The 19,326-nt window shown below is 39.1% G+C and overlaps 1 protein-coding gene across 3 annotated transcripts in view; it reads left to right on the forward strand.

The window, feature by feature from the left end:
• oga (O-GlcNAcase) overlaps window positions 1-19,326 on the forward strand; it is a 58,382-nt gene that overhangs the window by 14,868 nt on the left and 24,188 nt on the right. Inside the window, exons 7-13 of one of the 3 annotated variants that reach the window (XM_048551394.2) lie at window positions 629-913; window positions 2,258-2,416; window positions 3,103-3,719; window positions 5,832-6,006; window positions 7,842-7,895; window positions 13,490-13,575; window positions 14,584-14,688. In XM_048551394.2, the coding sequence (XP_048407351.1) occupies window positions 629-913; window positions 2,258-2,416; window positions 3,103-3,719; window positions 5,832-6,006; window positions 7,842-7,895; window positions 13,490-13,575; window positions 14,584-14,688 (1,481 nt within the window). Of the gene's footprint in view, window positions 1-628; window positions 914-2,257; window positions 2,417-3,102; window positions 3,720-5,831; window positions 6,007-7,841; window positions 7,896-13,489; window positions 14,689-19,326 lie in introns of those variants that run through there. The other 2 variants (XM_048551395.2, XM_048551396.2) reach the window with 2 other exon arrangements.

Consider the following 19,326-nt stretch of genomic DNA (forward strand, 5'->3'; position numbering starts at 1 on the left):
AGAAGACTTGCATGTAGTGAATAAGCACAACTGGGTCTTAAGACAAACTCAGTCAAAAAATGCAAATAATTTTTTCCAGACAAAAAGCTGTTAAAGTAATGGAATGCATTAGTGATAAGTAGGTTAGATCTATTGGGGGAAAAAAGGCATGTTTTTACACATTAATAAAAACCTGTCAATGCTGTGGCAGTATTTATCAGGAGATCTAAAGAGGAATCACGTATACATTTTGTAGAAATGATTTTGACAAGCTTAGGATAATGGGTAAAATGGCTTTAGACTGGATGCTTCTGGGTAGGAAATAATCTGTGTTTATTAAGCACAATGTTGAAGTTCCTAGGTTTTATGTAGTTAGTTGTGGCTAGACCATTGACTCGATTTTCTTTATAATGGGAGACAGTTCTGTGATAGGCATGCCAAAATGATCTGAACTATGTTTGATGAGTGTTCATTCGCTCCATGCACTATTTTTCAGGTCAGGGTTCTAGTTTGTTTTAATACTGTGAAATAGGATCTAAATACTTTTTTAGAGCTACCGTTTTAATAAATGTAAAATTTCTTCTTCCGAATTGGTAAATCATGCACTGTTTACAATTTGAGAAATAAATCTTTTCTTCTTAATCTTTAGGTCCGAAGGTGGTCTCCAAAGATATCTCTGTGGAATCCATTGAAGAAGTCACCAAAATACTGAAGAGACCACCTCTTATCTGGGACAATCTGCATGCCAATGATTATGATCAGAAGCGCCTCTTCCTAGGACCATACAAAGGGCGGTCAACTGAACTAATTCCACGGCTGAAAGGAGTACTGACGAACCCTAATTGTGAATTTGAAGGGAATTTTGTTGCCATTCACACCCTGGCGACATGGTACAAATCCAACATGAATGGTGTGAGAAAAGATGTTGTGATGAGTGAGTACATTGGATGAAACTTTATTTTCTGTTTGTTGCCTGAGTGAGGGTGCACAACTGAGCTGTTGTATTCGTTAAATTAATTCATTGGGTTTATGCATTCCTAGCAAGGCCACCATTAATGCCCACCCTCTGTTTCCCTCCATGATAATAGTGAGCCACTGTCTTGGCCTATTACGTTGTGTTGTAAAGGTGTTGTCATGAGCTGTTGGGTATGAAATTTAACAGACCAGCAATAGTTAGAGCATAAAGCAGAAATGCAGGAAACATGCATCAACACCTGGCAGCATTGTGGAGAAAGAAAAACCTATTAACATCGCTTAGTCTGAAATCGCTTGCCTTTATTTTTAAACATGATTGTGAAGCTTTTTCATTCTCTACTACAGAGCACTGTGGAAGTTTGAGTACACTTAAGATAGTGATTTGATTTTTGATTATCAGGTGAGGTCTGGTTATGAGGAAGGATAAGCAGTATTAAGTAAAAACCGAAAGAATGAAGTGTTCAATTAGCCATGATTGAATGGCCTACATCTGTTGCACTGCCAGTGAATATGCATTTACGTGTAGCATTAACTTTGTTTCAATCTCTGCTGATGCTGTTGGATCTGCTGATTTGATTCCAGTGTTTCCAGTTTTAATTTTAGATTTTCATGATTGGCAGTAATGCTATGCAATATATCCAAAGTCTACTTTCACCCAGGGAGGCGCTAACTGCTCTGTACACTTTTTATCCGGGTATTCTACTGAGCAAAAACAAATGATTAATTATTGCATGACTATTTCCACGTTGTCTGACTCTGACTATTATCTTAACCTCATGTACCTCACTGTCTGTTCTTTGTAATCCTAAACAAATTGTGGTTGTGGGTTTTCAACATTAGAATATAACAGAAATCCAGTCCTGTATTGACACAACTTTGTAAAGAATGAGGAGGGATGGAAACTTGGTCAGATTTGTGCATGCCTTTTTTTTGTTACCAGAAGCATAGAATATAGGTAGATACAGCAATCAAGATCCTTTAACTCTGATCAGAAATTGAAGCTGGGACCTGACTGCTTTGTACATTCCAGTCACATGTTGGACATTGTCACTTCTTAATACTAGCAGGATGCAATCTATAATAAGGCGTCTAGCTAGTAAACAGTAATTCCAATTATTGCACTTCTTCCTGTAACGTACTCCAAGTATATCTCTAGTTGATTTGCTGTACTGATATTTGTGTCATTGACTCATTTTGTTCCTCTCCTGTGGTTGGAGTTAGTCCCTATCAAGCCTGTCTTTTTATGCTCATGGCTTTGTTTTTGGTTGTATAATACAATATCTGTAATCTTATGTACTTACAGCTGACACAGAAGAGAGTACGGTGTCCATTCAGATAAAACTTGAAAATGAAGGTAGTGATGAGGAGATAGAAATGGATGTCTTGTACAGTCCCCAGATGGCTCTGAAGATGGCTATATCAGAATGGCTGCAGGAATTTGGAGTGCCACATCAGTACAACTGTAAGTTTGATCTATTTGAGTGTTTTTCCTCCCATCCTCCTTCGAGCTTTCCTTTGGTTAATTTATTAAGATTTACATCACTTTTGTTAAGCTCAGGGATGATATACTCTCGCCCAAATATCTGACAGTAACTCCTTTCCTATCGCTTAGGAGCATGTTGGTAGCAGGCAAAAAGTTTCTACAGTTCTTGTTTACTGTTTGGCTTGATTTTAAACTCCCAAGATCAAATCTGCATGCCAGACTGATTCTTTTAGTTTCAGTGGAGCCTACACCTGAACTGAGCATATTAAGTGAGAAAGTTAATAAAATCAGGAGTGAATATTGCCATAAATAAAGGGCAAATTGGTAGTTGCACTGGTATTTCAGAGCTTATCTTAATGAGAAAATGGATTCCTTTGTGCAGACAGATCTTGGAATGCATGGATTTAGTTCTAGTCTGTTTGCACAGTGAGTACAGGTATATGTTAGTATAGGATGAAGACCAACAAGCCTCAAGCTTAATATTTTCCCTGACAGATCATATATCTTGACATGTCAGGAATAAATCCTTGGAATCTTCAGTTCCTTATGAATTGATATTAAAACGTCTTTCTCCACCGACGTATTGGTTGAATTGTTTGCCGGGCTTATTTCTTTTGCCATCAACAATTTCTTTTTTTAAAAAAAATACTTCTTTTTGTTCCTAGGTCGAACAGTCCCTCACAGTGGCGCAAAGACAAATGCAATTGATGTAGGGACACTTGACACGCCCTGCCTGAATTCCTCCACGACAGTGACGACAGTCTACCAACAGCCTATCATGAGTCAGGGAAGCCCCCTGAGTGGTGAACAAGCCCCACTAGCAAAGGAAGAAGAGGATAAAAAACAACAGTCTGATGAAGAACCAATGGAGATGGTAGTTGAAAAACCCGACGAACAGGAAGCCAAAAATGTTAATCAAATCCTTACAGATATTGTCAAGGCCAAAATGTCTGAGGATCTCAAACCCATGGAGATGGACAAAGATAGTATTGCTGAATCTAAGTCTCCTGAGATCTCCATGCAGGAAGACTCTGGCAGTGATATTGCACCCATGCAGACAGATGAGCAGATGAATAAGGAGCAGTATGTCCCGGGTCCCAATGAAAAACCGCTATATACAGCTGAAGCTGTGACTCTGGAAGATCTAAATCTCTTGGCTGAAATGTTCTATCTGCCTTATGAACATGGACCCAAAGCTGTTCAGATGCTGAGGGAGTTTCAGTGGCTTCGGGCTAATAGTAGTGTTGTTAGTGTGAACTGTAAAGGGAAAGATGCTGAAAAGGTGAGCTTTTGTGCCCTCGTTAGCGTGGTAATGTGTCAATGAACCACCTTAATGGTGCACTGACATTCTGACTCTGAAACCTGAAATTCTAACTAGTTCAGATGCATTCCTAGAGAGTCTCATCTGATTTAGTAGGGGGAGGCAATGGCGTAGTACTACTATCGCAAGACTATTAATTTAAATTTAGCAAGTGTTCTAGGGACCTGGGTTTGAATCCTGCCATGGCAGATGGAATTTGAATTTACTAATAATTTGGAATTAAGAATCTACTAATGACAATAAAACCATTGCCAATTACAGGAAAAGCCCATCTGCTTCCCTAACGTCTTTCCGGAAAGGGAATCTGCCATCCTCATTTGGTCTGGCCTATGTGAGACTCCAGATATGTGGCTATGAAAGTGGATTTAGTTTTGCAGGCAAGCAAGGCACATTGAAGATACCGCTAATGAAATGCATCCTCTACATCTTTGGCATTCAGTAGTTTTAGGGCCGTACAACATAGGTTTGCTTAGGGCAAAGCCCTTCTACATAGTTTCCTTCAAAAACTCTCAATATGTACGGCACATTGTTAGATATAGAGTAAAGGCCTTTCTACACAGTCCAATTCAAACACACTGGATAGGTACAGCATGGGATTGAATAAAGTACCATCTGTACTTTTCCAGCAAACTTCCCACGGCAGGTATGCGCACAGGTTAGATTTAGAAGGAAAAATTGAAAGTGTCAGAACTTCACATTCCAGTCAGTATATGAAGAGATATTGATTCTTTGCACATTAGATTTACTCGGTTTTTGGCTCAATCTGTCTGTTCATTGATTTCTCATGTTTTCAGTCCTGTTTGATTTCAGGACGTAATGTCAGGCAGCCATTTTACGGAGCCCCCTTTGTGATTAAATGCAGGTTTTCACGATATTTCTTGTTGGCCTAGCTGTATTACATGGAAATTCTATTCTGTGTATTTAACTGGAACACCCATTCTTATCATCTTCACTCTTTTTTTTCTTTTGTTTTTATCATCTCATAAATCTCAGTTTTGTGGAGTTTTGGTAGGCTGCATTCTTTTTGCCTCAATACTAATGTCCGTGTTATATGAATTTAGCCATTCCTTTATCCTCCTGAAGTTGAAATATTAGGAGGTAGAGCTCCAGTTTTTACTTTCATTAGTATAATGTTGGTTGCTAAATACATTTCCCTGGAGAGTGTGATTAGATCTAATTCAAATTTCTGTTGTGGCTGTTGTTTTCCATTGCTGACTGTTTTGTCACCTTTAATTGTAAGTGATCATATGTTGCACTTTTAGGGGGGGGAAAATGCACAAAACTCTTGCTGTTCAAGATTTTTCTCTTTGCGGTATGTAAATAGTGATAGTGCAATTCTTTATGGAATGTACAGGCTTTGTGATGTCAGTTCAGTTATAATATCAGTTGTTGGGCTCAAGTTAAGTACAAAGCAACTCTGAATTATGCTCTGATTTTTTGGTAAACTGGACTAAAGATTTACATGTATAGATGGTGCAAGTGACCACACATGCCATTATGCTGGATAGACAGGAAAGTGGAATTGAAAGACTATAATCTCATCAGCCATGAACCTATTGAATGAAGTAGGCTTAAATGGCGGTGTAGTGTAGTCCTGTCTTTGTTCCCATACTCTTTGACCTATATCAAATGCTTCTATATGCACCTGATCTTTCGAGTATTGTTGCTTTGCTGAAAAATCTTATGCAATTTAAATGGGTTATTTCTGTGTAGATCTTTTTGTAGTAAATCAGTTGTTCCCAGTGGCTGTGGTTGAGCTACCTGCAAAAAAGCTTGATGTTTCTACGAATGCAGATTGCACATATCTTTTCTTTTCGTACGTTTCTTGACTTCTTCCAAGAATATTTATTGGGGCTTTAATACTTTCTTTTATAAAACAGACTTTGTCCATTGAAACCCCTTTTCAAAAAATGGGGCAATACATGTCTCCTGTGGAAGATTCAGGATGTGTATGAGAAAGAGTGCTTTTGAGCTGGATATTAACTTTTTGAATTGCATTCTATGTATAAAACTTTGCTTTGGGTTTTGCACACTTATTTAGATTCTATAAGTTATTCTGATTTTGTATTTCAGATTGAGAAGTGGCATTTCAGAGCTACTAAGTTTGAAGAAATGTGCTGTGGTGTAATGCAGATGTTTACCCGTCTTGCCAACTGTGAAAACCGATCCATTCTATATGACCTATACCCATATGTCTGGGATATAAAGGGTGTGGTATCTATGGTGAAATCGTTTGTCCAGTGGTTAGGTAGGTAACAAATTCTTGACTGTTCATATTCTCTCATGGCCTTGGTTTAAGAATTTTCAATTCTGTCAGCCCTTGAAAAAGGTGTCTTAAGACAAGATCCCAGAATCCTTATGAATGTGAGGATGCCTGTATATAAATGGCATTAAACGTTCCTCTCTTTTAATTCTGCCTTTTTTTTACTCCATCCAGTTACAATTTTATCTAGTAATACCATAGTATACTTGATTTTTACCACCCCCACCTGCCTTCATTTGTCTAGTTAGTACAGGGTATTGGCAAGCTCATCTGTTTTTCTGAAACAATCTCTGGGCTTTGCTACCAATTTGGCAAAATATGAAGCTGTTGTTTCAAAGACACTGATACTTCTTCTGGCTGTTGAGTTTTTTCAGAGGCTGATGTAATTGTTCCCAGTAACTATTTTAAACACACCAGTTGATTTATTTTTAAAGTATCACTCCATTGTATTTTAGTTTTGTGTTGTCTTTTTTTTTCTGGGACTGACTGTGGACTGCATCACATCACTAGAACTGGCTAAATGTTGCAAAAATTGAACAATTTTTCTGAGGAAAATAAAACTGAAATGTGCCATGATCATTCAGAGCTGTTGGGAGCTGCTTGCTGTGTGCTTTGTAACAACATTACTGTTTTCAACAGAACAGTGACAGGCCAGCAGTTGCAGAAATCCGAAGGCTTGGAACGCAGCCTCCAGGCCAGCGCGCATGCGAACTTTATTAAAAGCGCAAGGCTATTCTGGTGTCTGCTGGTTCAGCCAGAACTTCATATATGTAACTTGTTCCAAAAAAGCAAGATGGGAACCTTTTCTAAATCTAAGTCTGGAATCTATAATCTACATTTCTAAAAGTGATTGAAAAACATTTCTGATATGAAATTGCAGCACTGGTAACTTTTTATGACATATATTTTGATTGGGATGGGGAAGTGCAGGCTGAGTAAGGCACCAGAATGGTCTGGGTTACAGCATGTAACCAGATTTTATTTACAGGTTTCTACGCAGATGGCAGGGAATATGGCGTGGATGCAGACTTTTAAAGTTGATACAGCAGGCAGCTCAACTAGCACTGTGATCACGGCTCGTGTTCAGATCACTAGCCAGGTTTGGAATGCTCAGGGTGAGGAACTCTTTTTGTTTTCAGCTGGTGGGTCACTCCAGTTTAAGAGAAAGCATTGATTGCACACTTTGGAAAGAGTTGTCTAGAAAGGATAAGATGAGGGCCCCTCTCTAAGAAAGATATTGCCTATATCTTTGTTCAGGTTCCCTGGAGGGATTGTTTTGCATACTCCGGAATTTTATTTCATGAATTAAACTTGTCCAGAATTTGACGATTCAATATTTTCCTGTAGAAAGCACTTGACCTGTAGATTTGAGTATTGCCAGAGAGAACGTTTCAACAAAATAATTGTTTCTAGAAAGCATATTAAGTTCATGATTGTGAACTCTGATTTATAGCATTTTTAAATATGTACACAATAGTTCATTGCCAAGTAGCAAACATTAGATTTAATTTAATCCAGTACTGGAAAGAGACCACTTTTGCAGAAGCAGTGATCGGGCTACACAAGGGACAGTGGTTCAGTTGAAGTATTTGGCTAATTTTCTTCCTTTATTGTGAGTGTTGAAGGTAGAAGTTGTAACAAGAAACCTGACCACCTATCTCCGAGAGGAGGTTTATAGCTCCAGAGCATGTTGCAGAGACAGTCCTAGTGCATATAGTGGTGCAGTTCACATTCTGCCATAACCTGAGTGTGATGCTGTGATGTGACGGGTTACTAATGGCCTCTTTTATTGTCTTGTCTTCTTCCCTCATTGTGTACAGATGGAAGAATCCTCAGCACAAGTTACTACAGCTGTGGGATCGACAACGCCAGATGTACGAAGCGTGGCGCGATTTTTAAGATTAGAATGATAGGCAGTGAGGCTTTTTAAAAGGAAATGTGTTGAAGAACAGTTTTGAAGTCACATTTGCGCAGCTATTGTTATAAGAAATGCTTTAACAATTTCTTTCATTTGTAGAGCGCTTATGTTAACCTAGATAGTATTTGAAATAAAGGCTAGCTGAGCTACTGTCCAAGTGTACCTGTTACAGGCTTTTTGAAGTGTAATTACTGTATAATTTTGCCTTAATGCATGATATACACTTTCTGAAGCTACTGATATTTATTGGTTGTCTCATAAGCTGACATCTTTCGTGACAAAACCAGCGTTCCAATTTCAAAAAAAAACTTCACTGAAGTTTGTGTTGATTATTTGCCTATCATTCTTATTTCATTTTTGTAAAGTTTGCATCACCCATCTGTCAGCCTGTAACTCGGGTACTGCTCAGGACTGTATCTCACTAGTGACTGGAGAGGGAACGCTTCCTTGTTCTTAGCCAGGTTTCAGACTCGTTTTGCATTAAAGCATTAAAACGAGCAAGGCCCAAGAAATTGAAGCTTTTCCTCTTGCACTGCTGCACTGATCCTGTCAGATGACTGAAATGGTATGGGGACTGTACAGTAGTGATCATCTCTGTTCTCGTATTTGGCATGCTCAGGAAATAGGTGAAAGTGAGTTATCCAGTCTGTCCATCAGTTTAAAAAAACTTTGGAAGAGTGTTAATTATGTAATTGTGAAAGCAAGAGCTTGATATCTTACTGCGACTAGTTGGGACTTGGGAGTTCCAGAAAAGTATGTAGAGGTGATTTGCTTTTGTTTTCAAGTTCAAAGGCTATTTTGTAGGATCTGCATCTTTGTTAAAGAAAAAGTCTTTGACTCTTCTGGTCCAAACTGCTGACCTGTCCCTTTTTTGAGAGAAAGATCTCCCTAATTGACTCGTGTATTGAGAACTATTTGACTGGGAGTAGAAGTACGCCTTATGGCCCCTCAGTCCTGCTCTGCTATTCAAGACATTTGTGTCTAATCTTCCAACCTTTCATGTGTTCTGATTTTACTTAAATGGATGCCTTGAAATCGCTGAGAATGGACTTTGTTTTCAATACTTAAGTTCAATTTATCTGTGTCAAATGTCTGTGTTGATGTAGTCTGACCAAAGTAATTGTTCAAGTTGGAATTTGTCCCTTTCCAAACGTCTGTGTTATAATGGAGCAGCATGTAAATATAAAGGGATGCCAGTATGCACTTGAGGTTTATTGCTGCTAAATGTTTGCTTCAAAGTTTAAACAAAGCTTTGAAATTTCTAGGTTTATCAAAGACAATGTTGACCTTTTTTGAGCGCACTTCAGTTCTGATCAGTTTGGCCTTGCGCTTGTTCATGGAGTTACGTGACAGATATGGGATGTGTTATGATATACCTCTGGGTCAGTAAGAAATTGAAGCTGAGCCTGTTGGCCCAGAGATGAAACCATCACCATTGTACCACAAAAGCCTTACAGGATGGTGTAAGTTAGGACCCTTCACTTTTTGTCGGCTCAATGATATTTTTAGTTTGGCTGATCATTTCTGAGTGGCAAATTATCTTGTCTTCTCTTCTGTTTGAAGAAAGGTTTTTATGCTTGGCATACTTTAGTGGCTTTTGATAGTATCCAGTACTTGAAACTGGACAAGGGAACTAAACAGAAGAAATTTTTACCTACACCTGGTCAGCATTTTTTAAAAAAAGAGCTTCCTGTCCTTTTTTCTTTGCTGAAATATCTGTAGGCTGTTAAAATTGGATATGTAAATAAACATCCTAATACAGTTAATTCAGTGATTCTGGATTATTAACTAGACGTATGTGGAGAGTCTTTGTAACAAGTATATAGTGATCTTCTAAATACTTGTCAGTTCCAGCTAGGTCTAAGTATTTTCTACTTTGCTCCCTCTATGGCTTGAAATGAAGATATTCTGACTCATACAACAATGGGAAAATCACTTGATGGTTTGTCCCAACATAAATTTTGTGCTCAGACCCCAGAATAGTATTTTAATCCAGCTTCTTGTGTCACTGCTTTATCTTCTCAGTCTACTTGGTAGAGAGCACTTGCCTGAAAATGATTTGTTTGAATTTTAACAATTGTATCTGAATAATGGTTTTACCGTTCATTCATCTAATTGCATAGTGTAAACTTCTGCTATTATTACCTATCCTGAAACAAAACACTTTGCAACTTCTGTTTGACCTGTTGCCCACTGTCTTTGGCTGGATTTCGTCGTCAGCTGTGGCTTAACAGTTGCTGCTTTTTATTCAGTTGTGATGAGCATTCTTGGTACAGTTAGCATTTATTCCCTTTGCCTAATTGCCTGTGGGACGATGGTTACAGCTACAGTCTGTGTAACCTAAGTGTATACAGTGCTCTTTGGGAGGGAATTCTAGCAATTTGAACCAGTGATATAGTGCCAAGTCAGAATGCTTTGTAGCTTGGAATGGATATGGCAGCTAATCTTTCCACGCGTCAGCTGTACTTGTCTTTCTAGAGATCACTGCTTTGGAACATGCTTTTGAAGTATCCTTGTGCTCCTGAGATGCTGCTTGGCCTGCTGTGTTCATCCAGCCTCACATTTTATTATCTTTGAAGTATCCTTGGTAAGTTGCTGTGTAATGCTCAGGTGGTAAACGCTGATGTGTTTGTGCACTGGTGGTGAATGGGGTGCGATTTGAGGTGGGCTGCTTTGTTTTCAATTACGTTGAACTTGAGTTTTGGAGCTGCACTTACCCAGGCTCGTACAGAGTATTCCATCACATTATGCTTTCTTGTCTTGTAGTTTTAGAGTGTAGAATGCCCTGCCTCTGATTTTTCCTTTTGTGCACAGCATTTTCTCAATCCTGGTTTAAGTTTCTGGCTAATGGTAACCCCCATGCCTATTAATAAGGGGATGCCATATTTGCTAATACAAAGGGGAGATTGGACGTGGCTATTGCCTGGTATTTGAATGTTGTGAAAGTTACATGCCACTTAACCAAATCCAGTTGTTCTGAGTATTGGTGCATGAAGATAACTATTTCAGTTCCTGAGGAATTGGTAATGGTAGAATCAGCAACTATCTCCACTTCTGACCTTTATAAAGCAGCTGAAGACTTGACAAATCTAGCTCAATATCCTAAGGACAACCTGCAAGAAAGACCTGGCCCAGAATGATTGGCCTTTGACAACCACAAGGTTCTTTAATGTTGGGAATGACTTCAGGCAGTGAAAATATTTCCTGATGTTGCTGATGTAAGTGCCTCTTTACAGCTGTGTTGACACCTTTCATCACTTTGGTTACTGTAAGCTGGTAGCCGCATTGGATTTTGTTCTGCGTTTTATGGGCAGGACATACTTCTACATTAGATGGTTTAACATTGGTGCTGTAGCTGGACTGCCACAGCTTATAATGCTTGCAGCAGCTCTGCAGAATCGGTCCTCAATACTGCATCCGGGATGTGGTCAGTGCCCATTCCCTTTTGCTATGACCCACTTGGGATTTCTGGCTGAATGCAGTTGCAAATACTTCAACTTTGTCTTTTGCACTAATGTGCTCAGTTCCACCTGAAGGTGGTGTTACCTTTTGGAGATGCCACTTCCTTCACCTGTAAGAAACCGGAGTTTATATTTCATTTCAAATCTCTTAAACGCATTCAGGCTGCCACTACTTCCATGACATGAAGAAATTGCTCTGGTGAGGAAGTGATGTATCAAATTAATATCACAATCAAAAGATGCATTTACGTGCCAATGTGAATGCAGAAGATTCCATGACAACATTAGGAACAAGAGCCAGGCATCTAGCCTTGGTGTCTTGGCCATTATTTGTAACTTGATGGACATAAGTAAAATGATTCCGTGTCGTCGCTGTTGTGGCAGGGTGCAAATTACATGCTGTGTACCCACACTGCAGCGGTGAAGTGCTTTGCTATGTTATTACTTCTCTTGCGTCTGGTGTTGTGAACAAAATTTTGCCCCAAAATTGCCTGGCTTAGTGTCAACTTACGCAGAAATCCATTTATATGAACGTAGACAATTTAAGCATATGACGTACAATTCTGAAATAACCTGCTTCAGAGGCCATCAATTCAATGAAGAGTGCTGTAAAAGTCTATGAATTGGGATTTAATGCTGCAGTGTGCTGAAAATCCATTTTTAAAAAAAAAGGATCCAAACAAAACGGTACAAGAACACGACTTGGGTATTGAAAATTTGGTCATAAATATTTGACTTAGATAATGAGTAGTTATAGAGAAATTCAATTAATTAGACAAGCTAGTTGTGAAATTGGAACTGCGTTTAATTTGTGCTTTTGGTACTAATACAAGTATGTCAAAAGTGATCTAAATACCTGGTTAGAATAGAAATGAAAATCATGAGATGAGTGATAAGAATACTGCCAATATAAATATGTGAATAGAACAAAATATCTATGCAACTGATATCATGGGCTGATGCTTCACTTGGCTACATGGAACTTTAGATGTTTTTCTTATATTTTGGATCTGGAAGAACTTCAGTGCGATTTCTTGAAAGATGAGATGGGTTGTGTTGCACAAGTGATGGATCAAAATGTACATCTTTTATTGAAGAATCCATTTGGTTGGGCAACGCTGACTCTCTTCCATTTGTGTTTTCTATAAGACAATTACTATAATTGTGGCTCACTGGTTGTAAAGTGCTTTGAGATGCCATGTCGTCATGAATGTGCTAAGTGAATGCATTGTTTTCCTCATTGTTCTGTGGCTGTCCAGAACAGGAGTGATCATGAAAGATTACCTGTTCTCCAGTGTTCCCCATTGGGAAGCAATACCCAGTGCTATCGTCTTTTTGATGTGTTGACATTGTGAATTTGTTTGGTGATTTTTTTTCTTCATTTTTTTGAATATCTTTCAAGATACAGGAGTTCAGACCAAGAAATTACAGTTGTTTGCTTTGACTGACGAAATTTTCAGTATGTCAGTGATTTTTCTGATTGGGCAGGAAACTTTTGCAGACAAGTTGGCTTGGTTGATGTGTGGAATGGAACTTTTACAACTTTTGGCCTTTTAACCTGTGCAGGTCAAGGAAGTGTTTTATTAAAACACATCCTTATACCAAATGTCATCTGACAAGAGGAGCACCTGAATGTGACTTCAGTTCATAAAGATATTTCTGATCTACTTAGGGCTGCAATGGAACCTCTGGGAGGCATTCTTTCAATATTTGAGACTTATCCAAGCTATCTAAAAGATAGGGGAAAATATTGGAATTAATTAGTGTTCAGTTTTTTTTAAAAGGACTTTGTAAACTGAATGCCACTGCAGACCATTCCTTGATTTGCAGTGGAGCTGAACGTATTGATTGTTGGATTTTGCATATTGTAGTACCTCCCAAAAAGTGAACATGACTGGGCAAAAGAGTGATTCCTGAATGATGTGAATCATTACAGCCCTAAATTTCTTGAGTTAGTTCTAGGTCAGATAGGAACATTTCTTGTTGCGCGCTTTCTCTTTCTGTTGACAAGGTGGTGTGTTGATTTTGCGGAAAAGTAAGACCACAGGAATCCCCCACGTAACAATCTCCGCTTGGATCTGATCAACAGGGTGTCGTAGTCAATCTTCAGCACAGTTCTTGAGTGGCGACCAAGAACCCTGGGCCTTTAGAGGTGGTCTAGCAGGAGAGTTTCAGGTATTCTACGAATTCCCGGTGACTGATGTTTTTTTTCATTTTGAGAGAAAGAAAACTTGTACTAAAAGAAAGGATTGGTCTGTTGATGGCTAGCTGGTTTCCTTAACACAATCTGGTACATTTGGTACTGGTACTAATTTGCTTTCTTTTCAGTTGGAAGGAGATGCTGGAATCCCATTGCGCCTGCGCACGCGCTGCAGATTTTAGTTTGTATGTCTTTCACAAAAATGTTTCTTTGCAGGTTGCGCAGCGTTTACTCAGCGCCTATGTCAGTGCGGCTTGCTTGCTTTGGTTTCGAAGTTCCATGAATAAACATGACCATGTCATAGTGAATATTCAGCTTCTAAAATATGGGTGGGTTGGGGAAAAGGAAATACAAAAGATTGAATTAAAATGAAGTATAATTTATCTTGTCAACAGTAACCATAGGCCTCCCTCTTGTGAGGGCAATGGGTAAAATATGCTTTTGACTTGAATATTGCTGAATCTTCCTGGTTTTGCTGAAAAATTCGTGGAGTTTCGCTGCGCTGTTTTTCTTTTCTTCCTTACAGGTGCTTTTGTGCGCAGCTTGCAAAACCGCGCTAGCGAAGAAGCTTGGGATGCACGGCTTCGTCAGCCAGTTAACCCTCTCCAGACCAAACCTCCCCTGAAATTTCCTTTCTTCTCATCCCCTCAGAAGTGTTCTTTGTCTCTTTTGTATTAAAAGCAGTTAAACACAGAAATTTTGCATAGCAAGTACATTTATATCCTGATGTATTTGCTGCTGTAGTTACTGGTTGGCGTTCAGTGTCTTTTTAATGTGTAAAGTAATGACCCTTTTAGAGATGAGCTGTTCCCCGCATAAAGGTTATTTTTAATAGATTCCAGTTGGTTAAACTGAGTTTGCTTTATATGGTGCCTTCAGTAGCAAATGAATATTAAATTGGAAAGGTATTTTATATGGAACAGATGTTGGTCTACAATTTCTGAAGTAGAGCTGTACTGACTTAAGTTGTTTGTTCTTCACAGCGTTTGTTACCAATTGAGGGGGCAAATGACCTCTTCTACCAGCCACCACCAGCCATGCCTACCTCAAAAGTGTACACAATTAGGCCGTACTTTCCGAAAGACGAGGTAAGCTTACTAATTTATGTACCAGGAACATGTTGCTAATGAAGTGTTCGTCTTTTTGGGATTTGGCATTGTGTTCTCATGAACGAGAACAAACTGTGAGTTTTAATCGTGTTGTAATAACTCTTCCCAGTTCTTAAAGTCATGATTTGCTGGGTAGCGCACTGGGTATCGAGGCCTAGTATTCCTTGTGTAATCCCAAATGTTTTAAAATAAGTACACAATTTCCTAATTTCCCTGATTTTTCAGATTCAGATTGATGGGAAGCACAGAACAAGTTTCTGTATTGAACAGGATTACTATTTAAAGCTGGGAGAGTGGTTGTGTGTTTGTTCAAAAGATCCTTTTGAGCTGATTCTTGATAATCAGAAAGCTCTTCTCACCCTTTTTTGAATGCTTCCTTTGGTTTGCAAGATGCAGAGCATGGCTGGTTCTTTTTTAAAAGACCTCTGATTCATTAATTCACAGTTACAGCTCGCACCAGTTACTGAAGGAAAGGTAAACTGGTTTTCTTCCAAGTTGAAAGTGGGCTTTGAGTGCAGGGAGATACCTCTGCTGGCTCTTGCTAGAAATGTATAACCTTTTCTGAAAATTTTCTCTAACCTTTTTCCTTGTTATCTTTGTGAATCGTGGACTAAACCTGTGGCTTCCTTCTGAGCAGTAAACATTTTCTGGTCTATCGCAATGACCCATACTGAATCAAATCTGGAATTGGTTTGACTCTCTAGATTGGGAGGAATGTTTGAGTTGTTGCTTATCGAGACTTAATTTAAATATGTTCCAGTTGGTAACCAAAATATCCAATCTTGTATTCTTATGACTTTATTCACTGTCCCCTATACCACCAATTTTGGTGTCATCCACAGCTAACTAAACACACTAACGATGCCTCCTAAATTCTCATCCAAATTTGTTTATATAACTGAAGAACAACAGTGGTCCCTGCACTGATCCTTGCAGAACACTGCTGGCCACAAGCCTCCAGTCTGTAAAACAATCTCCACTACTACCCTGTCGTCTACATGCATACCTTCTTCTCTTTTGGTATCAGAAGCAAATCTTTTCCTGAATGTGGATAACTCTGATTCCTACTTTGGTAAGGAACTAAATCAAGTTGTTTATTTTTGACAGGACTTCAAGTTCCCTTTAACTTTCTTCAGATTAACAAGTGGATGAATGACTCTCTTGTCTCACATACTTAATGGTTTATTTGCACTATACAAATTGTGATAACCTGATATTTCCAGGTAAAGCAATCTGGGAACTCAGAATGCTATGGGATCAAGGATTTGTTCTCCAGGATACCATGCAGAGGGAGTAATTGCTACAAATAAGAATTTACTTTGGTAAGTTTAATAGCTGACTGGCCTGCTATGGCCACCTACGCAAGAATTGGGGTCCTGGTCTTTGAAGCGACTCTCCTATCCTTGGAGATGCCTATCTGTGTTGAAATAATTTACTTGGGCTGGCCTCTGATGTTGGATCTTTGGACATCTACTTTGAAGTATCCCAGCCATGACTTTGGCATTGATTTTAAGATCACACTTATTGAATTTAGTTCTTTCTATGAACCAACAATCTGGAAGATCTGGACAAGAACAATCACATGCAAAATATATTTAGGCTGCGAAGTGCCAATGTTCTGGTGCTGGTACCTTGAGAGGAACCTAAATTTGAGTAATTTGGTTACATGTTTGCTGTTGCTGCAGGTTGAAAGATAACTAGTGTTTCCTGAGTTGGAAATGGGGAGTTGGTGTTTGATAATGAGCTTAGAAAATCATCTCGTGCTCAATTACTTGGGCATCTTTTCATTTGAGACATACTTGAGCATGTCAGTTTTTCTGACAGGAAGCATGAGGATATCCTGACCTACATTGAGATTTTGCAGGTCATTGTACCTTTAATCCTGACTAGTGCTTTGCTGGGTCAGAGAGTGCACCACTTCGAATGCTTGTGGTTGAGGTGGTTTCCTGTCATTACACTGCAGATATAGTAAATCAGTAGGGAAGGGTAAAAATGGCAAGATCAGACTTAGATCAGACTGAAGGTAGCATATCTATTATGGGCAACCCATTTCCCAATCCAGGCAAGAATTCCTGCATAATAAAATGTGAGGCTGGATGAACACAGCAGGCCAAGCAGCATCTCAGGAGCACAAAAGCTGACGTTTCGGGCCTAGACCCTTCATCAGAGAGGGGGATGGGGTGAGGGTTCTGGAATAAATAGGGAGAGAGGGGGAGGCGGACCGAAGATGGAGAGAAAAGAAGATAGGTGGAGAGAGTATAGGTGGGGAGGTATGGAGGGGATAGGTCAGTCCAGGGAAGACGGACAGGTCAAGGAGGTGGGATGAGGTTAGTAGGTAGATGGAGTTCCCATTATCTCTGAAGAATTCCTGCAGTTTGGTTGATCTACTGAGGTCGATACAGCACAATTATGACTAGCTGTCTGCCTTGACATTAATCGTGAAGCCTGTAACTTATTAGATTTGATGCATTTTCCACTTCTCTTCAGGTATTAATCGTCATCTGCTTCAGTTGGGAGTTTTACTATCTGCTATTTTCTAGTAACTAAATTCTGTCAAAAGGTCCCAAATTGATGTAAAGCAAGCCTAATTATTTGTACCTAATCCCATACTGCAGTTCCCTTGTAAATAAGATTGCAGCTGTCATGGAATTCAAATCTGGTAATTTTTAAACAATTTTTTTGAATTTGTTCAATTGGTGATACAAGTCAAAGATGTGCCCTAAAGATGTCAGGTTTTCACATAGATGCCAGGAATCTGGAGAGCAGTGCAAACTGTTAATATTGGTGTTGTCTTGTTATCCCCCATAATTTATTACTGACAGCAGTTGGAATTGGTGAGCCTATAAACTGCTAAAAGCTTCCTGTAATTTGAGGTCCCAAACCTGAACTTTGTGCAAAAGGAGTTTGTGTAAATCAAGATGAACACCAAGTTTTGCATTCCTTTTTTTAGTGACTTTGACTAGGCAGTGGTGTCAATTAAGGGAATAGGTACCGAGCTTCAAATGAGAACCGATGTAATCAATCAACTGTTGCTTTGTATACAGTTTGTGGGGGAAGCAATGACCTAGTGGTGGTATTGCTGGACTGTTAATGCAGCAACTCAGGCAATGTTCTGGGGAACTGGCATCAAATCCCCATGGCAGATGGATGGAATTTGAATGCAAAAAATATCTGGAATTAAGAATCTAATGTTGACTGTGAATCCATTGTCGATTGATGGAAAAACCCATCTAGTTCACTGATGTCCTTTAGGGAAGGAAACTGCCAGCCTTACCCAGTCTGTCCTACATATGACTCCAGACCCACAGCAATGTGGTTCACTCTTAACTGCCCTCTGGGCAATTAGGGATGGGCAATGAATACTGCCAGGTCAGCGATGCCCACATCCCATGAATGAATTTTAAAAAAAGGTTACAATTATCCTTACTGCTGCATGATCAGTTTTATGGCTGAGGGATTCTTTTACTCTGGTGTCAGCCAGTGAGTTTTTAAAATTTCATCTGTTTGCTTGAGAGACATTTTCTTTCTTCAGTGTCAACTTTTTTTCTCAATCATTAATCTATTTTGTATTTCTTGGATCCTGTAATCCAAAGACAGTCTGATTTGTAACCATTCGAGGAAAATGGGCTGAATGCCTTCTTTCGAGCTTTAACTAGAAGCTCTTTCCTGCCTGTGATTCCTAGACATGACATCGTTTCTGCCATGTTTGGAATTGGATGATTTAGCCTGTGCTGAGATCGAGTGAAGTTTCAGGTCACTGCTTTTTAATCCTGGCTGGTACCTCAATGGGTAAGAAGGAGTATTGATTCTCTTGCATTGTTGTGAGCCAATTTCCATTGATTATGACTAGTGAATTACAGTTTGTCGGGAATCATTCTGGACAGTTGAAACTTAATTTGTTTGTTAACCTAGCTTCATTTAAAATGTTATATTACTTCAAAAGTGAATCATTACCTATCCACTGTCAACCCCTTTAGTAAAGAATATATGCATTAACTCAACCATGATTTAAAAGAAGTTAGGGCCAGCATTGGAAAGAAAACACGTGAAAATACCAGAAAAGGCAGCAAGCTTGAGGATTGGGAGTATTGTAGAATTTAGCAAAAGCGAACCAAAGGTTTTTAGTCAAGGTGGGGAGGGAAGTGGGGTGAGAGAGTAAAGTGCAGGGAACATGGAAACTGACTAAAAGCTTCTGTAAATATGTGACATAAAAAAGACTAGTAAAAACAACTACGTTACAATCAGAAACCAGAGTAATTAAAATGCTGAACAAAGAAATAACACAGGAATTGGACACCAGCTTTGGTTCTCCCTTCGCAAAGGGCACAAATTCAGGTCTAGAGAGAAGATGGAATATAAGACGGCACTACTAGTATAAAAGCAGTAGCTGGGAAATTAATTAATCTGATAGTCTTTAAATCACCAGGGCCAGTTTTAATCTACATCCTAGAATACAAGAGAGGTTGGCCCTGAAAATATTGAATGGTGGTCATCTTCTAAAATTCTGTAAACTCTGGGGCAGTTCCTCCAGATTGGAGGGTGGCAAGTGTAACTCTGCTATTTCAAAAAGGGAGGGAGAGAATGGAACAGAATTGCAGACTAACATCAGCGGGCAAG

Source organism: Stegostoma tigrinum, chromosome 20, assembly GCF_030684315.1.
Source record: "Stegostoma tigrinum isolate sSteTig4 chromosome 20, sSteTig4.hap1, whole genome shotgun sequence".
Classification (NCBI taxonomy): domain Eukaryota; kingdom Metazoa; phylum Chordata; class Chondrichthyes; order Orectolobiformes; family Stegostomatidae; genus Stegostoma; species Stegostoma tigrinum.